This window comes from Vombatus ursinus, unplaced genomic scaffold (genome assembly GCF_900497805.2).
Source record: "Vombatus ursinus unplaced genomic scaffold, bare-nosed wombat genome assembly UNPS02010284.1, whole genome shotgun sequence".
Lineage (NCBI taxonomy): Eukaryota > Metazoa > Chordata > Mammalia > Diprotodontia > Vombatidae > Vombatus > Vombatus ursinus.
This window is the reverse complement of record NW_020950062.1, coordinates 4,267,704-4,290,657: the sequence shown is the minus strand read 5'-3', so window position 1 is coordinate 4,290,657 and position 22,954 is coordinate 4,267,704. Positions and strand designations below refer to the sequence as shown.

At 39.4% G+C, this 22,954-nt stretch overlaps 1 protein-coding gene across 2 annotated transcripts in view; it reads left to right on the top strand.

The window, feature by feature from the left end:
- COL14A1 (collagen type XIV alpha 1 chain) overlaps positions 1-22,954 on the top strand; it is a 250,358-nt gene that overhangs the window by 73,994 nt on the left and 153,410 nt on the right. For both annotated transcript variants that reach the window (XM_027854062.1, XM_027854061.1), the window contains exons 10-14: positions 6,857-7,018; positions 9,106-9,257; positions 11,900-12,029; positions 17,806-17,951; positions 18,968-19,097. In XM_027854062.1, coding sequence (XP_027709863.1) covers positions 6,857-7,018; positions 9,106-9,257; positions 11,900-12,029; positions 17,806-17,951; positions 18,968-19,097 — 720 coding nt within the window. The remainder of the gene's footprint in view (positions 1-6,856; positions 7,019-9,105; positions 9,258-11,899; positions 12,030-17,805; positions 17,952-18,967; positions 19,098-22,954) is intronic.

The window sequence follows — 22,954 nt, the reverse complement described above, 5'->3', positions numbered from 1 at the left end:
GATAGATAGATAGATAGATAGATAGATAGATAGATAGATAGATAGATAGATAGATGGCATGGAGTGAGTTGAAGATGAAGGGGTCATATCTGGAGAATAAAATTTAAGGGGTGAGAGAGGATTATACTAGGAGAAGGAGAAAGGGAAAGGTAGAATGGGGTAAATTATCTCACAAAAAAAAACCCAGAAAAGAAAAGGCTGTTACAGTGGAGGGGAACCAGGGGAAGGTGAGAGGAAATGAGTGAATCTTGTTCTCATAGGATTTGACTTAAGGAGGGTAATAACATACACACTCAATTGGGTATGGAAATCTGTCTTACCCTACAGGAAAATAGGAGGGGAAGGGGACAAGAGAGTAGGGAGATGGTAGAGAGGAGGGAAGATTGGGAAAGGGGGTAATCAGAAGCAAATACTTCTGAGGAGGGACAGGGTCAAAAGAAAGAATACAATAAATAGGGGGGTGGGATAGGATTAAGGGAAATAGAGATAGTTTTTCACAGCATGTGTACTATGGAAGTGTTTTGCATAACTGCACGTGTATAGCCTATATTGAGTTACTTGCCTTTTCAATGAGGGTGGGTGGGGAGGGACGAAGGGAGAAAATTGGAACCCAAAGTTTTAAAAACACATGTTTAAAAAAAAAGTAAAAAAAATAAAAATAAAAATATAAATGAGAAAACAAAGAATATTGGTTGAAGGATAGCTTTAAAAATGGCATGTTGAACTTGTATTTTTCAAGGGAGAGGCAAACTTTACATGGTACAGACTGACAATTGTGAATGAAATCTTCATTTTCCATTCTGTTTTATCTGTGGTAGTGCTCATCTGCTTTGCTATTTGTTAAATTCAAAATATAAAAGATTTTAAAGATTATTAAAAGAACTGGGAATAAAATACGGTATATCAACATATTTTTAAAAATTAAGAAAGAACTGAGGATTTTTAGCCTGGAGAAGAGAAGACTTAGGGAGTTTTCCTCAAGTGTGTGAAGGATCTCATATAGGAGGGATTAGATTTATTGGCCCTAAAGAACTAGTGAATCCAAGTAGCAGAGACAGATTTTGGATGGATTTAAGAAGAAAGAAAACCTTCCTAGCAATGAAAACTGTCCAAAAGAAAAACGGGAATCCTCAGGAGGTAATGTGTCTCCTGTACCACTGGAGGTCTTCAGACAGATGATGGATTGTCTGGGGTGCATACAGGGGATTCCTGTTCAGGTCCTATTTAGAATAGATGAACTTGAAGGTCCCACTCAACTGAGGTTCTGTGATTCTATGACTGTTTGTAGGGAATGCAGGTAGCAGTATTGTTTTCTATTGGAGGGAAACCATAATTGTTTCCCTCCTATAGAAGAATTTATGTGTGGCATAGGATCAGGACAACTGCCAACTCTTTCAAGGCTATTGCATTCACATGACTGATTATGCTTATAAAAATTCTTTGCCAGTGAGTAGGGCTTCTAGATTCTCATTGAAAAAAGCTCAAGTCCCAGTCAGCAGCCAGCTACATACTGAAATACTGTGAAGCATCCTTTAACAGTATTTCAGAAGCCTATACAATTTATTATCACTTCTCTTCCCTTTTATTGTTGTTATTGAGGCAGTGTGGGTTAGTGGATGGAATGCAAGGAAATATGGGTTCAGATCCTATCTTATTATCTATATGACCATGAGCAAGAAATTTGAGCCTTGGTTTCCTCATCTGACTTCTCAAGTTTGTTATGAGGATGAAATATAATGTTTGTAAAGGTCAACTGTTCTTGTTAAAAACACTTTAATCACCCACTTTATTGTTTACATTATTAAGAGTTGATGATGCTCAGTCTATGGTTGGTGCTTAATAAAAGTTTGTTGAATTGAATTAAATGTAGTCATTTTCTTTGAAGTAATAGACCTTTATTCAGGCCTTGCCAGTTCAAATCTCCCCATCAGAACAAACTGCTTATTACCTAGGAATTATCTGGATGACTCAGGAGTTAGAGTGCTGGACCTAGAGTCAAGAAAACTCCTTTTATGAGTTCAAATCTGGCTTCAGACATTTGCTAGCTGTGTGACTGCGGGCAAGTCACTTAACCCTGTTTGCCTCAGTTTCCTCATCTATAAAATGAGTCACAGAAGGAGATGGTAAACCATTCCAGTATCTTTGCCAAGAAAACCCCAAAAAGGGTCATAAAGAGTCAGACATGACTAAAAATGGCTAAAACAACAAAGGAATTATTTATCCACTGCAAAGGGCTTTGTGTATTAGTATATATACCCTGAGATTTCTTCCCATTATACTGATTCTTCTAGCCTTTCCTATTCAGGGAAAGGGCCTGAAACATCCCTGTGGATCATTCCTATTTTTTAAATATCAGATCAATGTCTGGTCCTGATTGATTAATCATTTAGTCAATATATATTGGTTGAGCATCTACAATGTGCCCAGCACTGACCTAGGTGCTATAAGGGATACAGAAGAAACTTAAAATATGATTGCTGACTTCAAAGAGCTTTCAATTTATCTAGGAAGATAGAACTATTATACACAAAACAATTTCAGAACAATTACATGCTCCATTTTATAGTATTATATTGGAAATGTAGCAGTAATATTGAGAATGCTTAGATCGGGGTTCTTAGCCTCTTTTTTTGAGTCATGAACCCATTTGGCAGGCTGGAAATGCCTGTGAACTCCAGAAACAATATTTTTAAATGTATACAATTACAAAGTAAATCAATTATATTGAAATGGTCTTTCTACCTATTTATCCATCCATCCATCTATATCTTTCTCCATCCATTCATTCTTCTATTTATCCGTAGCTATTTATCTATCTATGAATCACCTATTTAATTTTCTATCCATCTATCACTGACCTGCACAACATATGGCCTGCTTGGGCACTTGAGGCCCACCAAAGGATTCAGGTAGCCCACAGAACATGTAGAGGATGTAAAAGAAAATTAAAGAAAAAAAAAAAGAAAAAAAATAAGATGTAGCCATGCCCCGCTTAACCCACCTTCCACTAGTCACTACTGTTCCCTTCATGTAACTTGGTGGGTGAGTTGCAACTGTGCACTTTCTCCTGTTTGTCACATGACCTGCGGCAACCAACCATCTTTAGTCTGTCTCTAGCTACCTTTACTTGGAAAGTGAACTGCTAAAAACCTATTTCCAGCCCAAAAAAGTTTAGCGTATTTTAATTTTGGCCCTTACCTACTGCCAAGTTGTGCAAGTTTAATCTATCATCCGTCTCTTTATCTAGCCATCTATGAATCATCCATAGATCCATCCATCCATGCCTCTCTCTCTCTCTCTCTTTCTCCCTCCCTCTCTCTCTTCTCCCCCCCCCCAAAAGTTGACAGATCCCAGGTTAAGACCCCTGGACTTAGACCATTAGCTCTATGTTATCAATGACAACCCTTTTTCCTCTCTATCTTTGCCTTCTCCCCCCACCCCCAAACCAAAGTATATAGCATACATGAAAAGGAATAGGGTTAAATAAGGTTAGAAATGTAGGTGTTTCTGGATTATGCAGGGTCTTGAATGCAGAATCATAGAATCTCAGAGTTAGATGGGAACTTAGAGGTCACCTAGTCTGACCTGTAGCTGCACAGTCAGTATCTCCAGTGCTTAGTGTAATGCCTGGCACATAGTAAGTGCTTTATAAATGTTTATTGACTCTGACTGACTGAATAGGAGTACTCTTTACTAAATCTGAGACATGCACTTCTGCTTAAAGACTTCCGCTAAAGGGGAACCCATCATTCCCAACACAGCCCATTCCATTTGGGGGCAGCCAAGGATCCAGAAGGGCATAAGGTCCTTGAGCGTAGGGACTATTTTGTTTTTTGTCTTTTTATCCTCAATACCTAGCACAAATGCCAGGCACATGGCAGATAATTTTAAAAAATACCTCTTCAATTGAATTGCTGAGGATTTAGAGGTACACGTGACCTTAGAGGTCATATAGTCCAATCCTCTGCTTTTCTAGATGAGAAAACTTGTTTCAGTTTTATTTTATATGTAATAGGGTTTTGAGCAGTGGAGTAGCAGAAGGAGTGTACACAAGGAAAATTAATTAAAATTAATCTGACAAGACAGTGAAGTATGGTTTGGATGTGGGGAGAGCAGGACAGTTTTGTAGTAATTATTTAATAATTAAAAAGAATGCCAATGAGAGCCTGTATTACAGGCTGGTAATGATGGTCACAGTGAGGAGAGAAGAATTGAAAGATATTACAGAGAGAGAGAATTCACAAGACTTGACATCTATTCCCTTTATGGCCTATGACAAATTACTTCACTTTCTGGTCCTGTTTCCTCATCTGGAAAAAGTTAGGAGTTAGACTGGATGATTTCTAAAGTTTCTTTTCAGCTGTAAAATTGTGTGATACCATGATCTATGATTGGGGTCAGATAGGGGGTCCAGTGGATTGAGCACTGGGCCTGGAGCCACGAAGACTCATTTTCCTGAGTTCAAATCTGGCCTCAGACACTCACTAGCTGTGTAATCCTGGGCAAGTCACTTCACTCTGTTCTCCTCAGTTTCCTCATCTGGAAAATGAGCTGGAGAAGGAAATGGCAAACCACTTCAGTATCTCTGCCAAGAAAACCCCAAATGGGGTCATGGAGAGTCAGACTGAAATGAATGAACCACAACAGCAAAATGATCTATGATTGATTTAGTTTGGTACAAGTTGGTTTTACAAGTTGGAAATCTAAGTAATTCAGGGCTGTTAGCTGGGCTAAACTTTCTGTTTATAGATGAAAGCTATGAAAAATATCTAAGAAAAAATAAGGATGTCATGCAATTTGGGACCATTTTGTTGATAGACTTTTTTCCAAGTTCTTTGGGTTTATGTCAAACTCTAATGTCATTCCATCTCTGTAAAATTGTGGTTCTCTCTGTTCTTTTCTGTGTATTTACTCCTCCATAAAGTGAGGGAACATGGATTAGGAGATTTATAAAATCTCTTCCAGAACTAAATCCTATGATCTGATACTCCTATTACAGCCTGACTCCAGCCTTGTAGACATAAGGCCAAATAATATTCAGCATCCTACAATGGACTTGATTTGGAAAGAGAAAGCCTTTAGTATATTTTAGGATGTGGTTTCTGTGTGCCTCAAAGCCCCTGTAAGTTTTCATCAGAGCTGTTGAAACTGGTATTTTCTGTACTAAGTTCACTGTTTGCACATGTATCCATTTAGTGGAATAATTAAAGCTAGTGTATGTGTGTGTATATATACCCAGACATACATTCACATATATGGAGAATACTAATTACTGTTAACAGTTGTGTAATTTAGAGGCTAATGTTGAAATGCCTGTAGGCAAGAAATACCTCAGCAATTGTTCTTGGTTCTTCTATTCTTTTATGCAATGAAGGAAATTCCCACAGAAGGGTTAAATCAACAGAGGTGTAGTAAGTATATTTGCCATCTCTTCTCTGATTTTATTTTTAAAATGAATGGATGGTGTTTTTAAAACAAACTATTTTTTCCTTCCTAAACGTAGCTAAGCATAGAAATTAGTCAGATATAGTTTGAAATTTCTAGTTAAATATTGCCTTTTTCATAGTAACTATTCATTTCATAACCACGTTGAGCAAACTATTTTTGTAAATACAGTGAAAACTTTGTTATCTTGTGTCTTGGTTGTGCAGGTTAGTTCGAGAATTCCAAATAACTAAGAAGAAATTCCTCTCCCCCAGCACAGTTTCTTTCTTTCTTTCTCTTATCTACTTCCTTTGATTTTCTCCCTAAGATCCCTAAGTGACAGAAAAAGCACTTATTTAAATAAAACCTGTGTAAGAGATCTTTGGAGCAAGAGTCTTTTTTTTTTCCTCCTGCAAAGTTTAGGAGCAATGGGCAATAGCAGTACTAACCTTAGCTAATCTCAGCCCATCTTCCTGCTTTTATCCGGTTACCACGGGAAGGCCTGAGTCAATTTGTATTGGACAACATAAAAGCAGTGAATTTCTGAAGTTTTCTAGTTAGTGAATTAGTAAAATGGTGAATAATGCAGCTGCAGTACATGTCTTACAAGTTAGGAAAAGTGATCCCAGGCATACATCAAGGAAGTAACATTTAGAAAGTTGAGAATTTACTTCATTAGTTCATTGATTTAAAGTTGGGGGGGACCTGGGAAGTCATCTAGCTCACCCTCGTCATTTTATAGATGAGACCACTGAAGATGAGTTCGAGTGACTTGCCCAAGGTCACACAGGTAGGAAGGGATGGATCTAGGATTCAAACTTGGATCTTTTGCCTCCAAGGCAAGCCACTCTCCATAACAGGACTTTGGCTTCAGTCTCTGACAAAACAGAAGAGGTTAGGATCACCAGGACACATTCCTTTTGTTGTTGTTCAGTCATTTTTCAGTCAGTTCTGACTCTTTGTGACCCCTTTTGGGAGTTTGCTAGGCAAAGAGACTGGAGTGGTTTGCCATTTCCTTCTCCGGATCATTTTACAGATGAGGCAAATGAGGTTAAGCGACTTAATCCTGGACTGTGCCCAGGTTTACACAACTAGTAAGTGTCTGAGGCCAGATTTGAACTCAAGTCTTCCTAACTCCAGGACCGGCAAGCTTTTCTACCACTGGACAAAATTGATCTTGGAAAACAAGTAGGATCATTATCAGTCATTTAGCCTTTACTAAATGCCTACTGTGTGCCAGGTACTTTACTAAGCACTGACAATACATTAAAAGGCAAAAAACAGTCCATACTCCCAAGAGGAGTTTACAGATTACTATAATTTTTTTCAATTTTAATTACTGGTTGGGTTATATCATGCCTGTTGATTCTGCTATCTGACTCTTGAATTTTTACGAGATACTAATTTTTCTGATTTTTCTCTTCAATGCAAGGTGTGAAAAATGCAGATGTAGCTGAACTCCAGGAGATTGCTTCTGAGCCTGACAGTACTCACGTCTACAATGTGGCAGAGTTTGACCTGATGCACACAGTTGTGGAAGGCCTGACAAAGACAGTTTGCACCAGAGTTGAAGAGCAGGAAAAGGAAATCAAAGGTATAAAGTTAAACAAATTACTTTTTTTAAAGAAAGGGTTATTAATTTTGAACCACCAGTAAAATCTGCTATCAAACATGAAAATTTATAAGTTAACTCCCCTTTTTGGTGGATTCCTAAAGGAGATCTATGCCCTCAATCAATTAAAGCAATTAAGCATTTATAAAGTGCCTACTATGTGCCAGGCAATGGTGATACAAAGACAAAAAGGTAATAGTTCCTGCATTAGAGCATCTATGTTATCTACTGTAAGAACTAAAATATAAAGAATGAGAGCAGAAAAAGCTGCATCTTGGCTTTTTTTTTTAGGCTACTTTAACCCCTGGATGTTTTTTTCACTGTGATATTTGTTGTAGTGAATTTACAAGAGGCTTTTCAGTGTTCCTGGGAATTCATGGTACTGCCAAAAAGCAGGTTTTTCTGACTTATAGAGATGTTGGCAAGATAGAAAAACCCATATGATCTTTTCCCCAAAGCTGTCCCCTTTACTGATCTAAGAGACAACCTGGAGAAGGGTTATGGGGAACCTCAATACCTATCTCTTCTCTACTTCTCATTCTCTGAAGTTCCAGTTGACTGGGCTTCCTGATTTGGACCCATTTTCTTAGGACTCAATAAACTTGACCAAAAAAAGATATATGAGAGTTCTGTAAACTCTGTAGAAGCTTTCTAAGCTTGGAGGAATGAATTATCCATCCAGAGAGCAGCCATCCTACATGGGACCACTCATTCTGCTCACACTCCTTATAGTCATCAATTATATGACATTCCAATAGAATGTAAGGTACTTTAGGCCTGGGACTGCTTCCTGTTTGTCTTTTAATTTCTGTCCTATAGCACAATGCCTGGAGTAAAGTAGGTGTTTAGTAAATGTTATTGAATTGAATTGAATCTGGGTAGATTGTCACAAAGTGCCTTGAGATTTGGAGGCATGAGTCACGGGAGCTCAGCACTTTTGGGTTACAGAAATCTGACCAAATGGATAGATACTGGTATCACTGGAAGACTCAATGTTTCTTACAGTGGTTAGAGAGTTTTTAAATCAGCCCTCAAAAACATCACTTGCACATTTCATTTTTCCCCAACCCAGACTCCATCTTTGCTATCCCTTCATCCTATTAATACTTTTTCAGCAGGTTTTGTTTAAAAGTTTGGTGACTTTTTGTATCATATACTTCTGCAGCAGCTATCTAAATTCATTGAATTAAAAAGTCTAGACCAACAGTGAGGAACCTCCAGCCTCGAGGTCTCATGTGGCCCTCTAGGTCCTCATGTTCAGCCCTTTGACTGAATCTAAACTTCATGAATAAGGCCCAGGTTCCTCACTCCTTATCTAGACTTTTAGTAAAAGACAAATCCCCATATTTCAAGGTGAGTTCAGTTATCACCATGGCAAGGACAAACCAGTATAGATTGAGAAATTGATCCTTGAAATGTTCTTTGTAAGTAAAAGATGATTATCAAAGTGAATTTTGATTGACTAGGGAATGGAGAATACAGAAATGTATTGGAATAGCCTCAATAATTAATAGAAAATGAAATTAACACAACAAAACAATCGAAACAATAGTCCAAATCTTGGTCCTAGAAGATGAATGACAAAATATACTTCCCTTATTTTGGCATAAAGGTTGAGGGACTATTGGTGAGTAATGTTGCTTATGCTCTCAGATGTGGTTGCTTTCAGTTGGTTTTATATAACTGTTTTTCTTTGTTACAAGGAAGAGCTCTAGGGGAACAGGGCATGTTGAGAACTGATTGTGGTATAAAACATGATCAGTGCCAGTAAAACTTTTTTTAAAAAAGAAAAAATTGCTCACATCTAACTTATTTCTCTTAGAGCATAGCCAAGACAATTCAGCACTTACCATGTGCCAGCCACTGGCTGAGAGCTGGGAATACAGCATAGTATCTGGCACATAGTAGGTGCTTAATAAGTGCATCTTGACTTGATTTTTCTAGAGGAAACCTATTGTCAACAGTCATGTCTTGTTAGAACCATTGCTAACTTTGCCTTGATTCAGCCGAACTATACAGGAAATATCATTTTGAGGATCTTGTTTCTTTTTAATATTCCTTCCATTTAGGGTCATTTGTAACTGACATTGGAGCTCCTACAGATTTAGTCACATCTGAAGTCACTGCCAGAAGTTTTAGAGTTACCTGGACTCCTGCCCCTGGAAAAGTAGAAAAATACAGAATTGTATATTATCCTACAAGAGGTGGAAAACCAGAGGAGGTAATGAGGGTGACATATTTCCTAACTGAAGGTCTTAAATCTGTACTTAGTAGACAAATGCCCAGTTAGGGTGATGGTGAGGGAGATTAGATATCAGGGTTTGGAGTTTGGGGGCTTTTTTCTTGTGCATGTTCAGGAATCAATGCTCTTTTTTGCCATATGAGTAGACAAGTAAGGGAAAATATTACCTCCATGTAGACATGGAAACGAACTTCACTCAACTTAACTGGTGAAAAGGCAAAGAGATTTCATTCTCCTAGACTATAAACCCCTTCAGGGCAAGAAATGGGATTTTTGTTTGTTTTGGCCTTTCTTCTCCTCCCCAGTGCTGAGCACATTGCCTGACATATAAGTATTTAATACATGTTTGTTGACTGATTGGCTGACTCTTTGTATTAACCAATCAACAAATATTTATTAAGCACTCACAGTATACCAGGCACAGTGCTAGGCCACTTGGGATACAAAGTTGAGAGAGCCCCTGATTTCAAGGATTTTTCATTGTACTAGTATATATAGTAATCTACTTACTTGGTCCTTTCCACAAGCCCTTTGTACAGAGCAGCTACTTAAAAAGGTAATTAATAAATGTTTATCATCTTCATTTTGAACTAGTTTGTTACCTAGACATTTTTATCAATAGAACAGTGGGCCTGTAGTCAAGAAGACCTGAGTTCAAATTTGTCCTCAAACACTAGTTGTAGGGTAGCTAGGTAGACCAGTGGTTGGAATGCTGGACTAGGAATCAGGAAGACTCATCTTCCTGAGTTCAAAACTGGTTTCAACACTTATTAGCTATGTGACCATGGGCAAATTACTTAACCGCCTCAGTTCCTCCTCTGTAAAATGAGCTGGAGAAGGAAATGCAAACCACAAAAAACAAACAAACAAACAAAAAGATTTAGTGTCTTGATTAACCAGTTCAAAAGTGAAAAGTTAAAGGGAAATTCTTAAGTTGTTTAGCTAATTAGCTGGCATAGCCCACTCCTATCACAATCTTTACTGACTATCCCCTAATTGTATCACTTAGACAACTCTCTGAAACTGTTCACTAATCCTACCTTGAGCTCCCTGCCTTCCGTAAAAATTTCTTTGCCTTTAAAACATTTTAACTAGTTAGTTTACTAAAAGCCTATTCAAATGAGTCTTGTAGCATGGAGGCACCCTTATGTTCTCAAAGACTATACCAGTTAAGTGAAGGCACTGGCTACCCTACCAAGCTAGAAAGTGTTTGAGTAGGGGCCCAAAGTTGGACCATTTGTCTCTTCCCTAAGGACCAGCCTAGCCTATTTCAGATAGGCTTATTGCCAGAGTAGCCAGAGGGTAATGAATGTTTTAGCCAGAACATTTCTTGAAGACCATCTACTGATGGCATAGGGGTTGTGATCTGTTTTGGTGTAGGGAGTATCCCCGCTGATGAAATCACAGATCACTCCAATCCCCTCATTTTACAGATGAGGAAACTGAGGTCTAGAGAGGGGTTGGCCAAGCCACACAGATACCAAATGACCGAATTATGATTTGTATTCAGGTCCTCTAACAAAAAGTCTTTACACTCCAAAGGACAGCCCTGAGGTATTACAGGCAACCTTTTTTAAACTTAAGGACTAGAGTCCTCTTCTTATTTGGAGCTTTCTTTCTGCTTTGGGTGTGGTCCTTTGAGGTTTTTTCCCTTAATGAAATGAGTGCTCCTATTTATGTGGCCACATAGTCAATCCATCAGAATCCAAGACTTGGAATTCCCTGGACATGACAGGAGACCAGTGTGATGCAGAAGCAGCTGGGCTCCAGATTCTCTAAGGTTTGGCAAAGAAGGGGCAGTCCACATACTGCCAGACCATTGCATGCTCCTAGCTTCCTATTCACAATACAAAGATTTGTCAAAGAATCTGGTTATTTTAAAAATAAATCCCCTTTTCCTTTTGTTCTAGCCTCTGACTGACCTCAGCATGTTTTACAATCGTCCATTTTTATGGCAGGATTTTATGAGTGGCTTTTTTTCCCCTACATGTCAGATAAGCAGATTATAGTTTTTAAATCATCGGGACCTTATAAAATGAAGTCCTTTCAAATTATTTTATATTTTTTCCTTAACCAATAAGCCCCTAAAAGACTTGATCAAGCTGTACATTGCAAAATGTACATTTACAATGGAGTGGAAATGATTTGTATTATCACTGGTTTGTGAGTTGCATAAACTTTGCTCAGCATAAGTGAACGCGTCCCTCGAGGGAGGGGTGTGCCAGTTTGTGTTGCAGATTGAGGAGGCTATACTGTCAGGGTGGTAGAGGATGTGTGGCAGTTGGCAGAAGACATCTAAGGATATTGTCTATCTTCATGTCTTGTAGCTGTCTGCATTTACTCCTGTGTGTGAGATCACATTGGTTTACTGACTCAACTTCTGGTGACATTTGAAAATAGATTAATTTCTTTTTTTTGTTCATTTGTTTTTGTTTCTTTTTTTTTGCTAGGCAATGGGGTTAAGTGACTTGCCCAGGGTCATACAGCTAGTGTCAAGTGCCTGAGGCCAGATTTGAATTCAGGTCCTCCTGACTCCAGGGTCAGTGCTCTATTCATTGCACCACCTAGCTGCCCCAATAAATTCATTTCTTATCTCATTCTTTGGACTCTTCTATAAACAGGTGGTAGTTGACGGGATGGAATCTACTGCAGTGCTGAAGAGTCTGATGTCTTTAACAGAGTATCAGATAGCAGTGTTTGCAATATATAGTACCACTGCCAGTGAAGGACTCCGGGGAACTGAGATGACACGTATGTATTCTGACCCTTCTCTGTACAACATTTTCCAAGCTGGAGCTCTTTGTGGCTTGATTCAATGAGCCTTTGCTGATGCTGTTCTCCCATGCCTAGAATGCCTGTCTTCCTTGCTTCTGCTGCTTGGAATCTTTAGCTTCCTTCAAGCCTCCATAACAATTCCTAGCATTTCCATAGGGCTTTACATATTATCTCACTGATCCTCATGAAAACTCTTTGAGGAAGGTGCTATTATTATCCTAATTCTATGGATGGGGAAACTGAGGCTGAGAGAAGTTAATTACCCAGACATGTTTTTATCCTTGGCTAGATTTAGTGACTTGATTAACCAGTTCAATAATAATCCAATTCCATAAGAATTTAATAGGTGGCTGCTATGTGACAGGGGCAGTTAGGTGACACAGTGGATAGAGCACTGGGCTTGGAGTCTGAAAGACCAGAGTTCAAATTTGACCTCAGACACTTACTAGCCATGTGACCCTGGGCAAGTCCCTTAACCCCGACTGCATACAACTGGAGAAGGAAATGGCAAACCACTCTAGTATCTTTGCCAAAAACAAAACAAATAAACAAACAAACAAAAACAAAAAACAAAAAAACAAAAAACCCTTGATGGATGGTTGATCCACAGGGTCGCAAAGAGTTAGACATGACTGAACAACTGAGCAACAATGTGACAGGCACTTAGTAGAAAAGTTAAAGGGACCTTTTTCCAGGGTCATGTAGTTGGTATCTGGGGCAGGATTTGAACTCAGGACTTTTGGACTCTACGTACAATACTCTATGCACTGTACATCCTAGCTGCCTCCACTCAGATGCTACCTCCTACAGAAAAACTTTAATGATTCTTTTTCTTAGTGCTTTCCAGCACTAAGCGTGACAGTGCCTGGCACATAGTAGGGGCTTAATAGAGGCTTGTTGACTTTCTTATTCATTAAATCACATTTGAAATGTTGTATCCCTCCCTGCCCCCATTAGAATGTAAGTTCTACAAAGGAAGCACTCTACCCTTTTTTTTTTTTTTTTGTATTTCTAGCCTCAGAGAGATAACATGGTGTAGGGTAGAAGTGTTATATTTGCAACCTGCTAGTTGTTTGTAGCCCACAAAGATCACAACCAGATTAACATGTAATCGGGAAATGTTTAACAAAATAAGTAAAATTATAATGCAACATAGATAATGTTAACTTGTGGTTTTTTTAGTCAATATGCTGCCCATGTGAGTTTGATACCACTGGTTTAGTGGACATGTCTGCTTTCAAAGTCAAGGAGATCTGAGTTCAAGTTATACTTCTGATACATACTGATTGTGTGACCCTGGTCAAGTCATTGAACCTAGAGGTGCCCTAGGCAACTCTCTAAGACTCTTAAGTTACAGAAAAATTGTAGAGCTGCATCAGGAATGTCAGTCTACACTGGATGTTTCCTACACCAATGAAGTCATAGATCTGGACCAAAAAAATCCTCAGTGCTTGTGGAATTGATTGAATTGAATTTGCTGTTCAGTCACAGCAATAATCACATAATTCATACTATTCACTGGAAGGTCAAATACTGAAAGTCAAACCTAAATACTTTTGCCACGTGATTAAAAGACAGGACTCATTGGGAAAGACTCTGATGTTGGGGAAGATTGAAGGCGAAAGGAAAAGGGGCAGAGGATGAGATAAATAGATAGTGTTATGGAAACAATGAACATGAGCTTGGACAGACTTAGGGAAATAGTGGAGGATAGAAGAGCCTGGCATGCTATGGCCCATGGGGTCATGAAGAGTCAGACACAACTAAACAACTGAACAACAACTCAATGCTGGTCAGACCATAACTGGCTTAGTATATTCAGTTCGGGGCACCAGATTTGAAAAAGACCATTGACAAACTAGAGTGTGTCCAAAGGAGTGTGACCGGGAAAGTGAGAGGCCTAAATGCATTTCATAGAAAGAAGGACTGCAGGAACTGAAGATGTTTGGCTTGAAGAAAGGATTACCAGGAAGAAATTTGACAACTGTCTTCAAATATCTGAAGGGCTGTCATCTAGAAAAGAGGGCAGGTTTGGTCAGTGTCACTTCAGAGGCCAGAGCCCATCATTGGAAGTTACACAAAAAGCGTATTTTAGCTTTATTTAAGGGAAAGCTTCCCAATAATTAGGACTGTCTATGCAAAGTAACAATAGAATGGAATAAGTTGTATCACAATGCAGTGAGCTCCCCTATTACTGAGAGTATTCAAGCTGAGGTTTTATTAGTCAATCAATCAATAAACATCTATTAAGTGCCTACTCTATGCCAGGCACTAGGTTAAGCACTTGGGATTAAAAAAAAGAGAGAGACAAAAAGCAATCCCTGCCCTCATGGAGCTGGCAATCTATTTATGATCACCTCTCGAGGATGTTCTAAAGGACATTCCTTTGCTGGGTGGGAGAGATTGGCTTATGTGATTTCCAGGGTCTTTGCCAACTTTAAATTTCCTAGTCATAACTCAATCTTTTATGTTTTCATCTGAAGTCAGGGCTAATCAGAGAAAAAATTTTAAAGTTTGTCTCCAAAGTCTAGATGGTGCAGTGAATAGAGCACCAGCCCTGGAGTCGGAGGACATGAATTCAAATCCGGCTTTAGACACTTACTAGTTGTATGATCCTGGGCAAGTCAGCTAACCCTATTTGCCTCAGTTTTCTCATCTGTAAAATGGTATAGAGAAAGAACTGGCAAACTGCTCTAGTATCTTTGCCAAGAAAGCCCCCAATGGGGTCACAAAGAATTGGACACAACTGAAAACAATTGAACACCAACACCACTACAAAGTCCCATTCTTACCTCCATGTCCTCTTTGCCTCCTTTTCTCATTTCCACCTTCAGCCCATATTCTTCTCCATTTGTCTGGGACACCCCTCTATAAGCCCTCTATCTAAACTTGCCCTCCCAGACCTGATTCTAAAATTATATCTTCCTCATCCAAACTTTCCCATTGGTCTCATTCTTTGAGGGAGATGCTCTCAGCCACTTGGCTGGAAAAGATATGATTACCTAATTCACGCTAATGTGTTAACAGCTTATAATAATTTAATGCTTACTTCTCCTGGAGATACGTATAAAACCTAGTAATATTTCATCCACAGCTCTCCAACAGTATCCAGTGCAATCTATAGACCTGTAATTTCTGAATTAAAAACTCTTGCTTAACTGGATACTATGAAAGAATGACTGTTGGGATGGTAGAATTTCAGACATCATCCATAGACTGGGGGGAGATGGTAGAGAGGGAGAAAGTATTCCTAGCACCCCTCAAATCGTAGCATAAAATCCTTGATTTAGAGCTTGAAGGGACCTTAGAGGTCGTTGAGCCAAATCTCCTGAAGAAACTGAGGCCCAGAGAAGTTAAGTAACTAGCCCAGGTTCACACAGTTACTAAGTATCTGAGATGGGATTCAAACCTAGACCTTCCTGATGCCAAGACTAGCGTTCTGTCCATTATACCACGCTGCCACGTAGATGGCTGTCTACCCAACTGCTAGATATGCCTACGGTTATATTATTCTAAAGGCTAGTGCACTGCTCTCTTCAGTGAGTCCCCAGACAAAAATGTGTGTGAATGTGTGTCTGTGTCTGAATAGAAATGTATCTGTGCACTTTCACACTGTGGTAGGGAATTGTTGGCAATGGGAAGAGAATAGAGTGCTTAATTGAAACAATATGGATGATGACAGTAGAACTAATGTAATTCCCTTAAGTTGGAATTCTGCCAGTAATAAAGGCCTAAGATTTGCCTCTGCTCCCTCTATAGATATGGTCAAAAACATTTTTGGTGAATGTAAGAAATTAAAACCTAGGTCTACAGTTTCATACTTCTTCCTAGAAAGGAATGTATACTATCATACTTGAGTTTTGGATTACATCTGATTCATTCAGCATCTGTCTGAATTTTCCCTGAGGTTCCCTGACCAAATCTCAGCACTCCAGATTGATACATACTCTTGGTATGGATCTGTGACTATGTAGAATCCTTTCTCATCTGAAGTATGAATTTACTCCCTCCTTTCATTTCAAATGAGAAAACTTGTGTTCAGGATGTCTTGACTTATTTTAATCTTACCTAGAAGGTTGGTGGGGCCTATATCCACAGCTAGTCCAACTTTCAGTCCATTCACAATCACAAATAAGCACACACACATACACACAAACTCTCAGGTATTCTTCCTCCTTTCATTGCTGTGGTTTACCACCACCTCACTCTTTGCCTTCTATTCTCCTGGTCAAGAGGAGAATGAAAAAATTCCTTGGTGTTTTTATGAAACACCAAGCACATATTAGTGCTACATATAACAAGCACATTTTGGTGTTTTATATATACACACATATATGTATATACACATGCCCCCATATATATGTAGCTATTAAGCTATAAATACATATATAGCACTTTTTGATATGCACAACATTTTATTTTGCAGCTCTCTAATGGAGGTAGGAACAATTATTATCTCTATTGTACAGGGGAGTAAATTGAAGCCATGAGTGGCTAAGTGCCCTGACCAGCTATTAAGTGTCTTAGGCAAGATTTGAACTTGAGTCTTCCTGCCTCCAGTTGCAGCAGCCCATGCACCATTCCACTTAGCTGCCTCTGCCAAGGTCCTTAAGAAGGGTATTGTTATGAATGAATGGAAGCCACCTGGTTTCTCAGCAATCCCTTAAATTGGACATCTCCCATACTCTGGCCTTGATGACAGTGGTCAGTTCTAAGTAGACAATATCTACCAAAGAGTGGTGCTTGGGAGCATCTTCTGCTTCTGTTTCCTGTAGGTACTGGTTCATCTCTTTTAATCACAAGTGATTTCCTTTTTATTCCATTTTAAAGTGAAAAGTGTTTCAGCTTCTTTGGGAAGACCAAGCTTCGATAACTCAAGAAAGTAACCAAAAAACTGAGTCTTACCTCAAATTAATGGTACAGAAGTTTTTTTTTAAAAAGAAGGATATTGTTAATCTGACAAGTGTCCAGAGAGTGTAGTCTTTTCTCTGTCTTCACAAAGGATGCCCTCTCCTCCTTACACCATACCAGAATATTCACTATCTTCGTCTCCACATTTTAGAATAATCCCTAATCTCTATGTAAAACTGGGATGATAATAGCACTTTACCTTACAATAGCACAATGCTTTACAAGGCATTAGAGAAAGAAATAAGATCTTGTGGGTAAAGTATTTTACAAACCTGAATGCATGAATTAAACATTGTTATTGTTATTTGTTTCCTTCAAAGCTCAGCCCAAGCACTATCTCAAGAGGCTTCTCCAGATCCTACAAGCACTATTGTTTTCCTTCCCAAATGATCTCCCATCTATTTTGCACATACCTTTGTGTCCATGTTTTCTCCCTTGATGGGATGTAAGCTCCCTGAGGGCAAGGACTGTTTCATTTTTGTGTTAATATCACCAGAACCTAGCATGATGCTTGGCAGAAGTATGTGTTCAATAAATGCTGATTGATTGCATTGCATTGGGAATAGAGTATCCATGCCAGTGAGATCCGAGATAGAAGTATGAGAGAAATATGAGCCAGTCCTGTGATATAGGAGTACAAGATTCACCGTCTGCCCTTGAAGAGCTTGCAATATTTGTAGAAAAAGAAGTGTACAGCAGGCAGATCAGGAAATAAATTGGAAAAAAAAAGGTTGTTTACTTTAGTTAAATGAAAAATCCTGCCAAATCAGTCACACCACTACTTAATTAAAGGAGGCTTACACTTCTACATAACTCCAAAGTCTTCCAATTTCCATTGCAGTTGCTTTGCCCATGGCATCGGATCTCGAACTGTATGACGTGACTGAGAACAGTCTGAGGGCCAGATGGAATGCGGTGCCTGGTGCATCAGGATATATGATCCTCTATGCTCCTCTCACCGAAGGCTTGGCTGGGGATGAGAAAGAGGTAATGCCCTTGGAATCTAGTCCTTGAAGCCCTGACTTTCAAAGTTACATTTTGGGGGGCCTTAAGTTTTTATTTTTTAGAAGTCACTTGTTTTTGTATGTAAAAGTAAGATTCCCAAGACCCCAAGAGAGAACTAAGAGTCTGCCTTGGGAGATGTGACTCCCAAATCCAGCTTTCCAAATGGGGAGCTGCCCTTATTGTCTCACCCCTGGTCTTGGCTCTCTTAAGTAGCCTCTGTGTCTGATTCTAAGTTTGGCTGCAGAAGTTTTTAGGGTTAAAAGAATGTGCAGGTCAGCAGGAGGGGGTGGGCAGCACCAATGTCCTCAGTTTTGGTTATTTGCTTCCAATTTGGATATCATTGTCACATGAATTACTGGGCAGGAAAAAAGAAAAAAACAACAACTTAGAAATGGTTTCAGGGTACAACTGACTGACTGACTGCCAGTTAATTTGAGAGACTTTCTGCTTTTACTCCACCTCATGGTTTGTTCTGAAACTAGGAGTGTTGACAAGTGTGACCCAGTGAATGGGTCTCTGGCAAACTTCTGCCTCCCCTCCCTCCAAATTCCACTAAACTCAGGCACCTGTTTTGGTGCCTTGTGCACATTCTGCAGAACCTAAAATCCATGTAGTTGGGATGCTTCTTGCTTTAGAGTCAAGGATGACAACATGACCAGCTGGGCCAAGTGCTTTCCAGAGGTGGGTTAAGAGAAAAAAATGCATCTGCAGAATGGTGAAAAACATGCTCGGGACGGCCTCTGTCAGCCCACTTGACTGAAGCCTGTATTCTCTGCTTGTCCACCCACACTATTTATGGGACCATATGGCCTATGCTTCATTCTGGCCATGTTGCTATTTCTCCAGTTTTCCTCCCTACCCCCAACCTTGTATAAAATTGATAAATTACCAAATGGATTACAGATTTATCAAAAGGCCACTCGACTTTCCCATTGCATGTTGCCAGCCATTCATAATGAAAGGTGGCGTATGAGCTAATCACAATGTGTTCTTTTCAGATGAAAATTGGGGAGACCCTCACAGATATTCAGATAAAAGGATTGTTGCCAAATACCGAATACACAGTGACAGTATATGCCATGTTTGGAGAGGAAGCCAGTGACCCTGTTACAGGGCAGGACATGACATGTAAGTAACACTTTCACACAGATCAAATGTTACACTAACACCCCAAATAAATGCCTGAGTGCTGCTGATATTTCTTTTTAAATTTTTTTTAAAATTTTTAGGCAGTTGGGGTTAAGTGACTTGCCCAGGGTCACACAGTTAGTAAGCGGCAAGCGTTTGGTCTAAGGCTGGATTTGAACTCAGGTCCTCCTGATTTCAGGGCTGATAGTCTATTCACTGCACCACCTACCTGCCCCTTTTTCTTTTTTTAAGAAAAAATTTTTTTTTACTGCTGATATTTCTTATTGAAATACATAGCATCAGGTTTGCAAATCTTTATATTCTCTAGAATTTATTAAATGTGATGTGTACTATATCTGAGAGGAAATAAGATTGCTTCTTGTAGGCAATCAGTCAAGTCAAGCAATTAAGTGCTTACTATGTGCCTGGTACTGTACTAAGCACTAGAGATGTATGAAAGGTGAAAAATGGTTCCTCCCCTCAAAAAGCATATAGTCTAATAGGGAAAAGAACATGGAATTAATTAGGTACATAAAAGATATAGAAAGAAGAGATTGAGATAATCTGAGAGGGGAAGCCTTTAGAGGCAGAAGGAAGTAGGGAAATCCTGTAGAATTTGGGATTTGAAGTGAATCTAAAAGGAAACCAGAGAAGCTCAGAAATGGAGGTGAAGGGAGCAGAGCATTCTAGGCATGGGAGATAACCGGTGGAAAGGCACAGAAGTGGAATATATGAGCAGCTGTAAGTCAGCCAGGGTAGCTGGATCATAGAGTGGCAATGAAGGGTAATTAGAAATATCCATGCCTGATTTAATAGCTAGGCTTTCTCCAGATGGAGAGCTATAAAATCCTTAAGGTACTTACCTAAATGTAAAGGCTAAACCAGGAAAAATGTTCAAGTTGTCGGTCCCTGGTTTTGTAGGTTGATAATAAAGTTTATTTATTCCCCCATCCTTCATGCCTGAGTTCATTCTCTGGGTGGGGCAGTGGCTAGAGGACTAGGCCTGGAATCAGGAAGACTTGAATTCAGATCCAGTTCCAGAGACTTACTAGCTTTGTGGCCCTGAGCAAGTTACTTAAGCTCTGCCTCAGTTTTCTCATCTGTAAAATGGAGATAATAATAGCATCTTATAACTTAGCACAGGGCCTGGCACATTTTTGTTTTGTTGTTCAGTTGTGTCCTACCCTTTGTGACCCATTTGGGATTTTCTTGGCAAAGATAATGAAGTGATTTGCCATTTCCTTCTCCAGCTCATTTTATAGATGAGGAAACTGAGGGAAACAGAGTTTAGTGACTTGTTCAGAGTATCTGAGGCTGGATTCAAACTCATGAAGATGAGTCTTCCTGATTCCAAGCCCCATGCTCTATCCACTGTACCACTTGCATGCCTGGCACATATTAAGGGCTATAGAAATGTTAGTTTCAGGACTGAATTGCAGGCAGCTGTGATGGTTTCCAGACTTCTCAACCCAGGAACGCCAAAGACAACTTAGAAGGTCAGTGGGAAAAGTCTGTGACTGCAGTGAGAGAAGGAGCTAGGTCTCAGCCACAAGTCCCGAGCGTGCCCTCAGAGCAGCGGCTGTCTCCTGAGCTCCCGGCCTGGAATCAAGTGGCTGATCAGAGGGAGATTGCAGGAATCACTCTGCTGGTGCAGGATTCTTTTGCTTTATCCGTGATTGGATCTGGGTCATGGTTCTGGGTAGTGGTCCTAGGGCGAGGAGGAGCACTGGTCTGGTGGAGCTTGTAGTGGATGTGGAGAGGAAACCCTCCTCACAGTTCCAAGACAGAAAAGAGTGCTTGTAGACCAGAGCACAGGCCAGGGAAGGAGTAAACACCTCGCCCTTGATCATACCACCTTGGAAGAACTGAAAATTTACAGGTCCCTAGAAGTATTTCTGAACACAGCTGCACAAAACCCCTGAAGCTTGGGACAGTACGTTCTCCACACTGGAAACAGATTCCTACCTTAACAAAGAGTTTATAACTCAAGTAATTGGCCGGGATCATGAGCAAGCAGCGCAAAAAGAGTCAGACTATATTATCTTACTTTGACGACAAAGAAGATCAAAACATACAACCAGAAGAAGACAATGAAGCCAAAGCTCCTACAGCCAAAGCCTCCAAGAAAAATATGAATTGGTTCCAGGCCATAGAAGAGCTCAAAAAAGAATGTTGAGAAGCAAGTAAGAGAAGTAGAGGAAAAACTGAGAGTGATGGTAAAGGAGACCCAAAAAAAGAATGAAGAAAATAACACCTTAAAAAATAGCCTGACCCAAATGGTAAAAGAGGTCCAAAAAGCCAATGAGGAGAAGAATGCCCTTAAAAGCAAACTTAGTCAAATGGAAAAGGAAGTCCAAAAGCTTACTGAAGAAAATACTTCCTTAAAAATTAGAAAGGAGAAATTGGAAGAGAGGGACAATTTGAGAAATCAAGGCACTGTAACACTAATCAAAAAGAATGAAAAAATAGAAGAGAATGTGAAATATCTCATTGGAAAAACAACTGACCTGGAAAATAGATCCAGGAGAGAGAACTTAAAAATTATTGGATTATCTGAAAGCCATGATCAAAAAAAGAGCCTAGACATCATCTTTCAAGAAAATTATCAAGGAAAACTGCCCTGATGTTTTAGAACCAGAGAGCAAAATAGAAATTGAAAGAATCCACTGATCTCCTCCTGAAAGAGATCCCCAAAGGAAAACTCCTAGGAATTCCAGAATTCCCAGGTCAAGGAGAAGATATTGCAAGCAGCCAGAAGGAAACAATTCAAATATTGTGGAAACACAATCAGGATAACACAAGATTTAGCAGCTTCTACATTAAGGGTCTGGAGGGCATGGAGTATGATATTCTGGAGGGCAAAGGAATTAGGACTACAACCTAGAATCACCTACCCAACAAAACTGAGTATAATCCTTCAGGGTAAAAAAATGGTCATTCAATGAAATAGGGGACTTTCAAGCATTCCTGTGGAAAAGACTAGAGCTGAATAGAAAATTTGACCTTCAAATACAAGACTCAAGTGGAACATGGAAGAGGTAAAAGGGAAAGAGAAATCATAAGAGACTTATTAAGGCTGAACTGTTTACATTCCTGCAGGGAAAGATGATATTTGTAACTCATGAGTCCTTTGTCAGTATTAGGGTGGTGGGAGGGAAAAAATATATGTTTGTATAGATAGATAGATAGAGGACACAGGGTGAGTTGAAGATGAAGGGATATCTGGAAAATAAAATTAAGAGGTGTGAGAAGATTATACTGGGAGAAGGAGAAAGGGAGAAGTGGAATGAGGTAGAATATCTCACATGAAACAGACAAGAAAAGGCTTTTACAGTGGAGGGGAAATTGGAGAAGGTGAGAGGGAATGAGTGAATCTCATTCTCATAGGATTTGGCTTAAGGAGGGAATAACATACACAATGGGCTATGGAAATCTATCTTACTCTACTGGAAAATAAGGGGGAAGGGGACAAGAGAGCAGGGGGTTTATAGAGGGGAGGGCAGATTGAGGGAGGGGATAATCAAAAGCAAACACTTCTGAGGAGGGACAGGGTCAAAAGAGAGAATAGAATAAATGGGGGGTAGGATAGGATGAAGGGAAATATACTTAGTTTTTCACAACAGGACTACTATGGAAGTGTTTTGCATGACTACACATCTATAACCTATATCAAGAAGCTTGCCTTTTCAATGAGGGTGGGTGGGGAGGGAGGAAGGGAAAAATTTGTAACCCAAAGTTTTAAAAACACTTGTTAAAAATAAAAAAATTAAAAAAAATAAAAATAACTGAGTAGTTCCAACACACACAAAAAAAGAAATGTTAGTTTCATTATTATTAATAATATCATTATTAGCAAG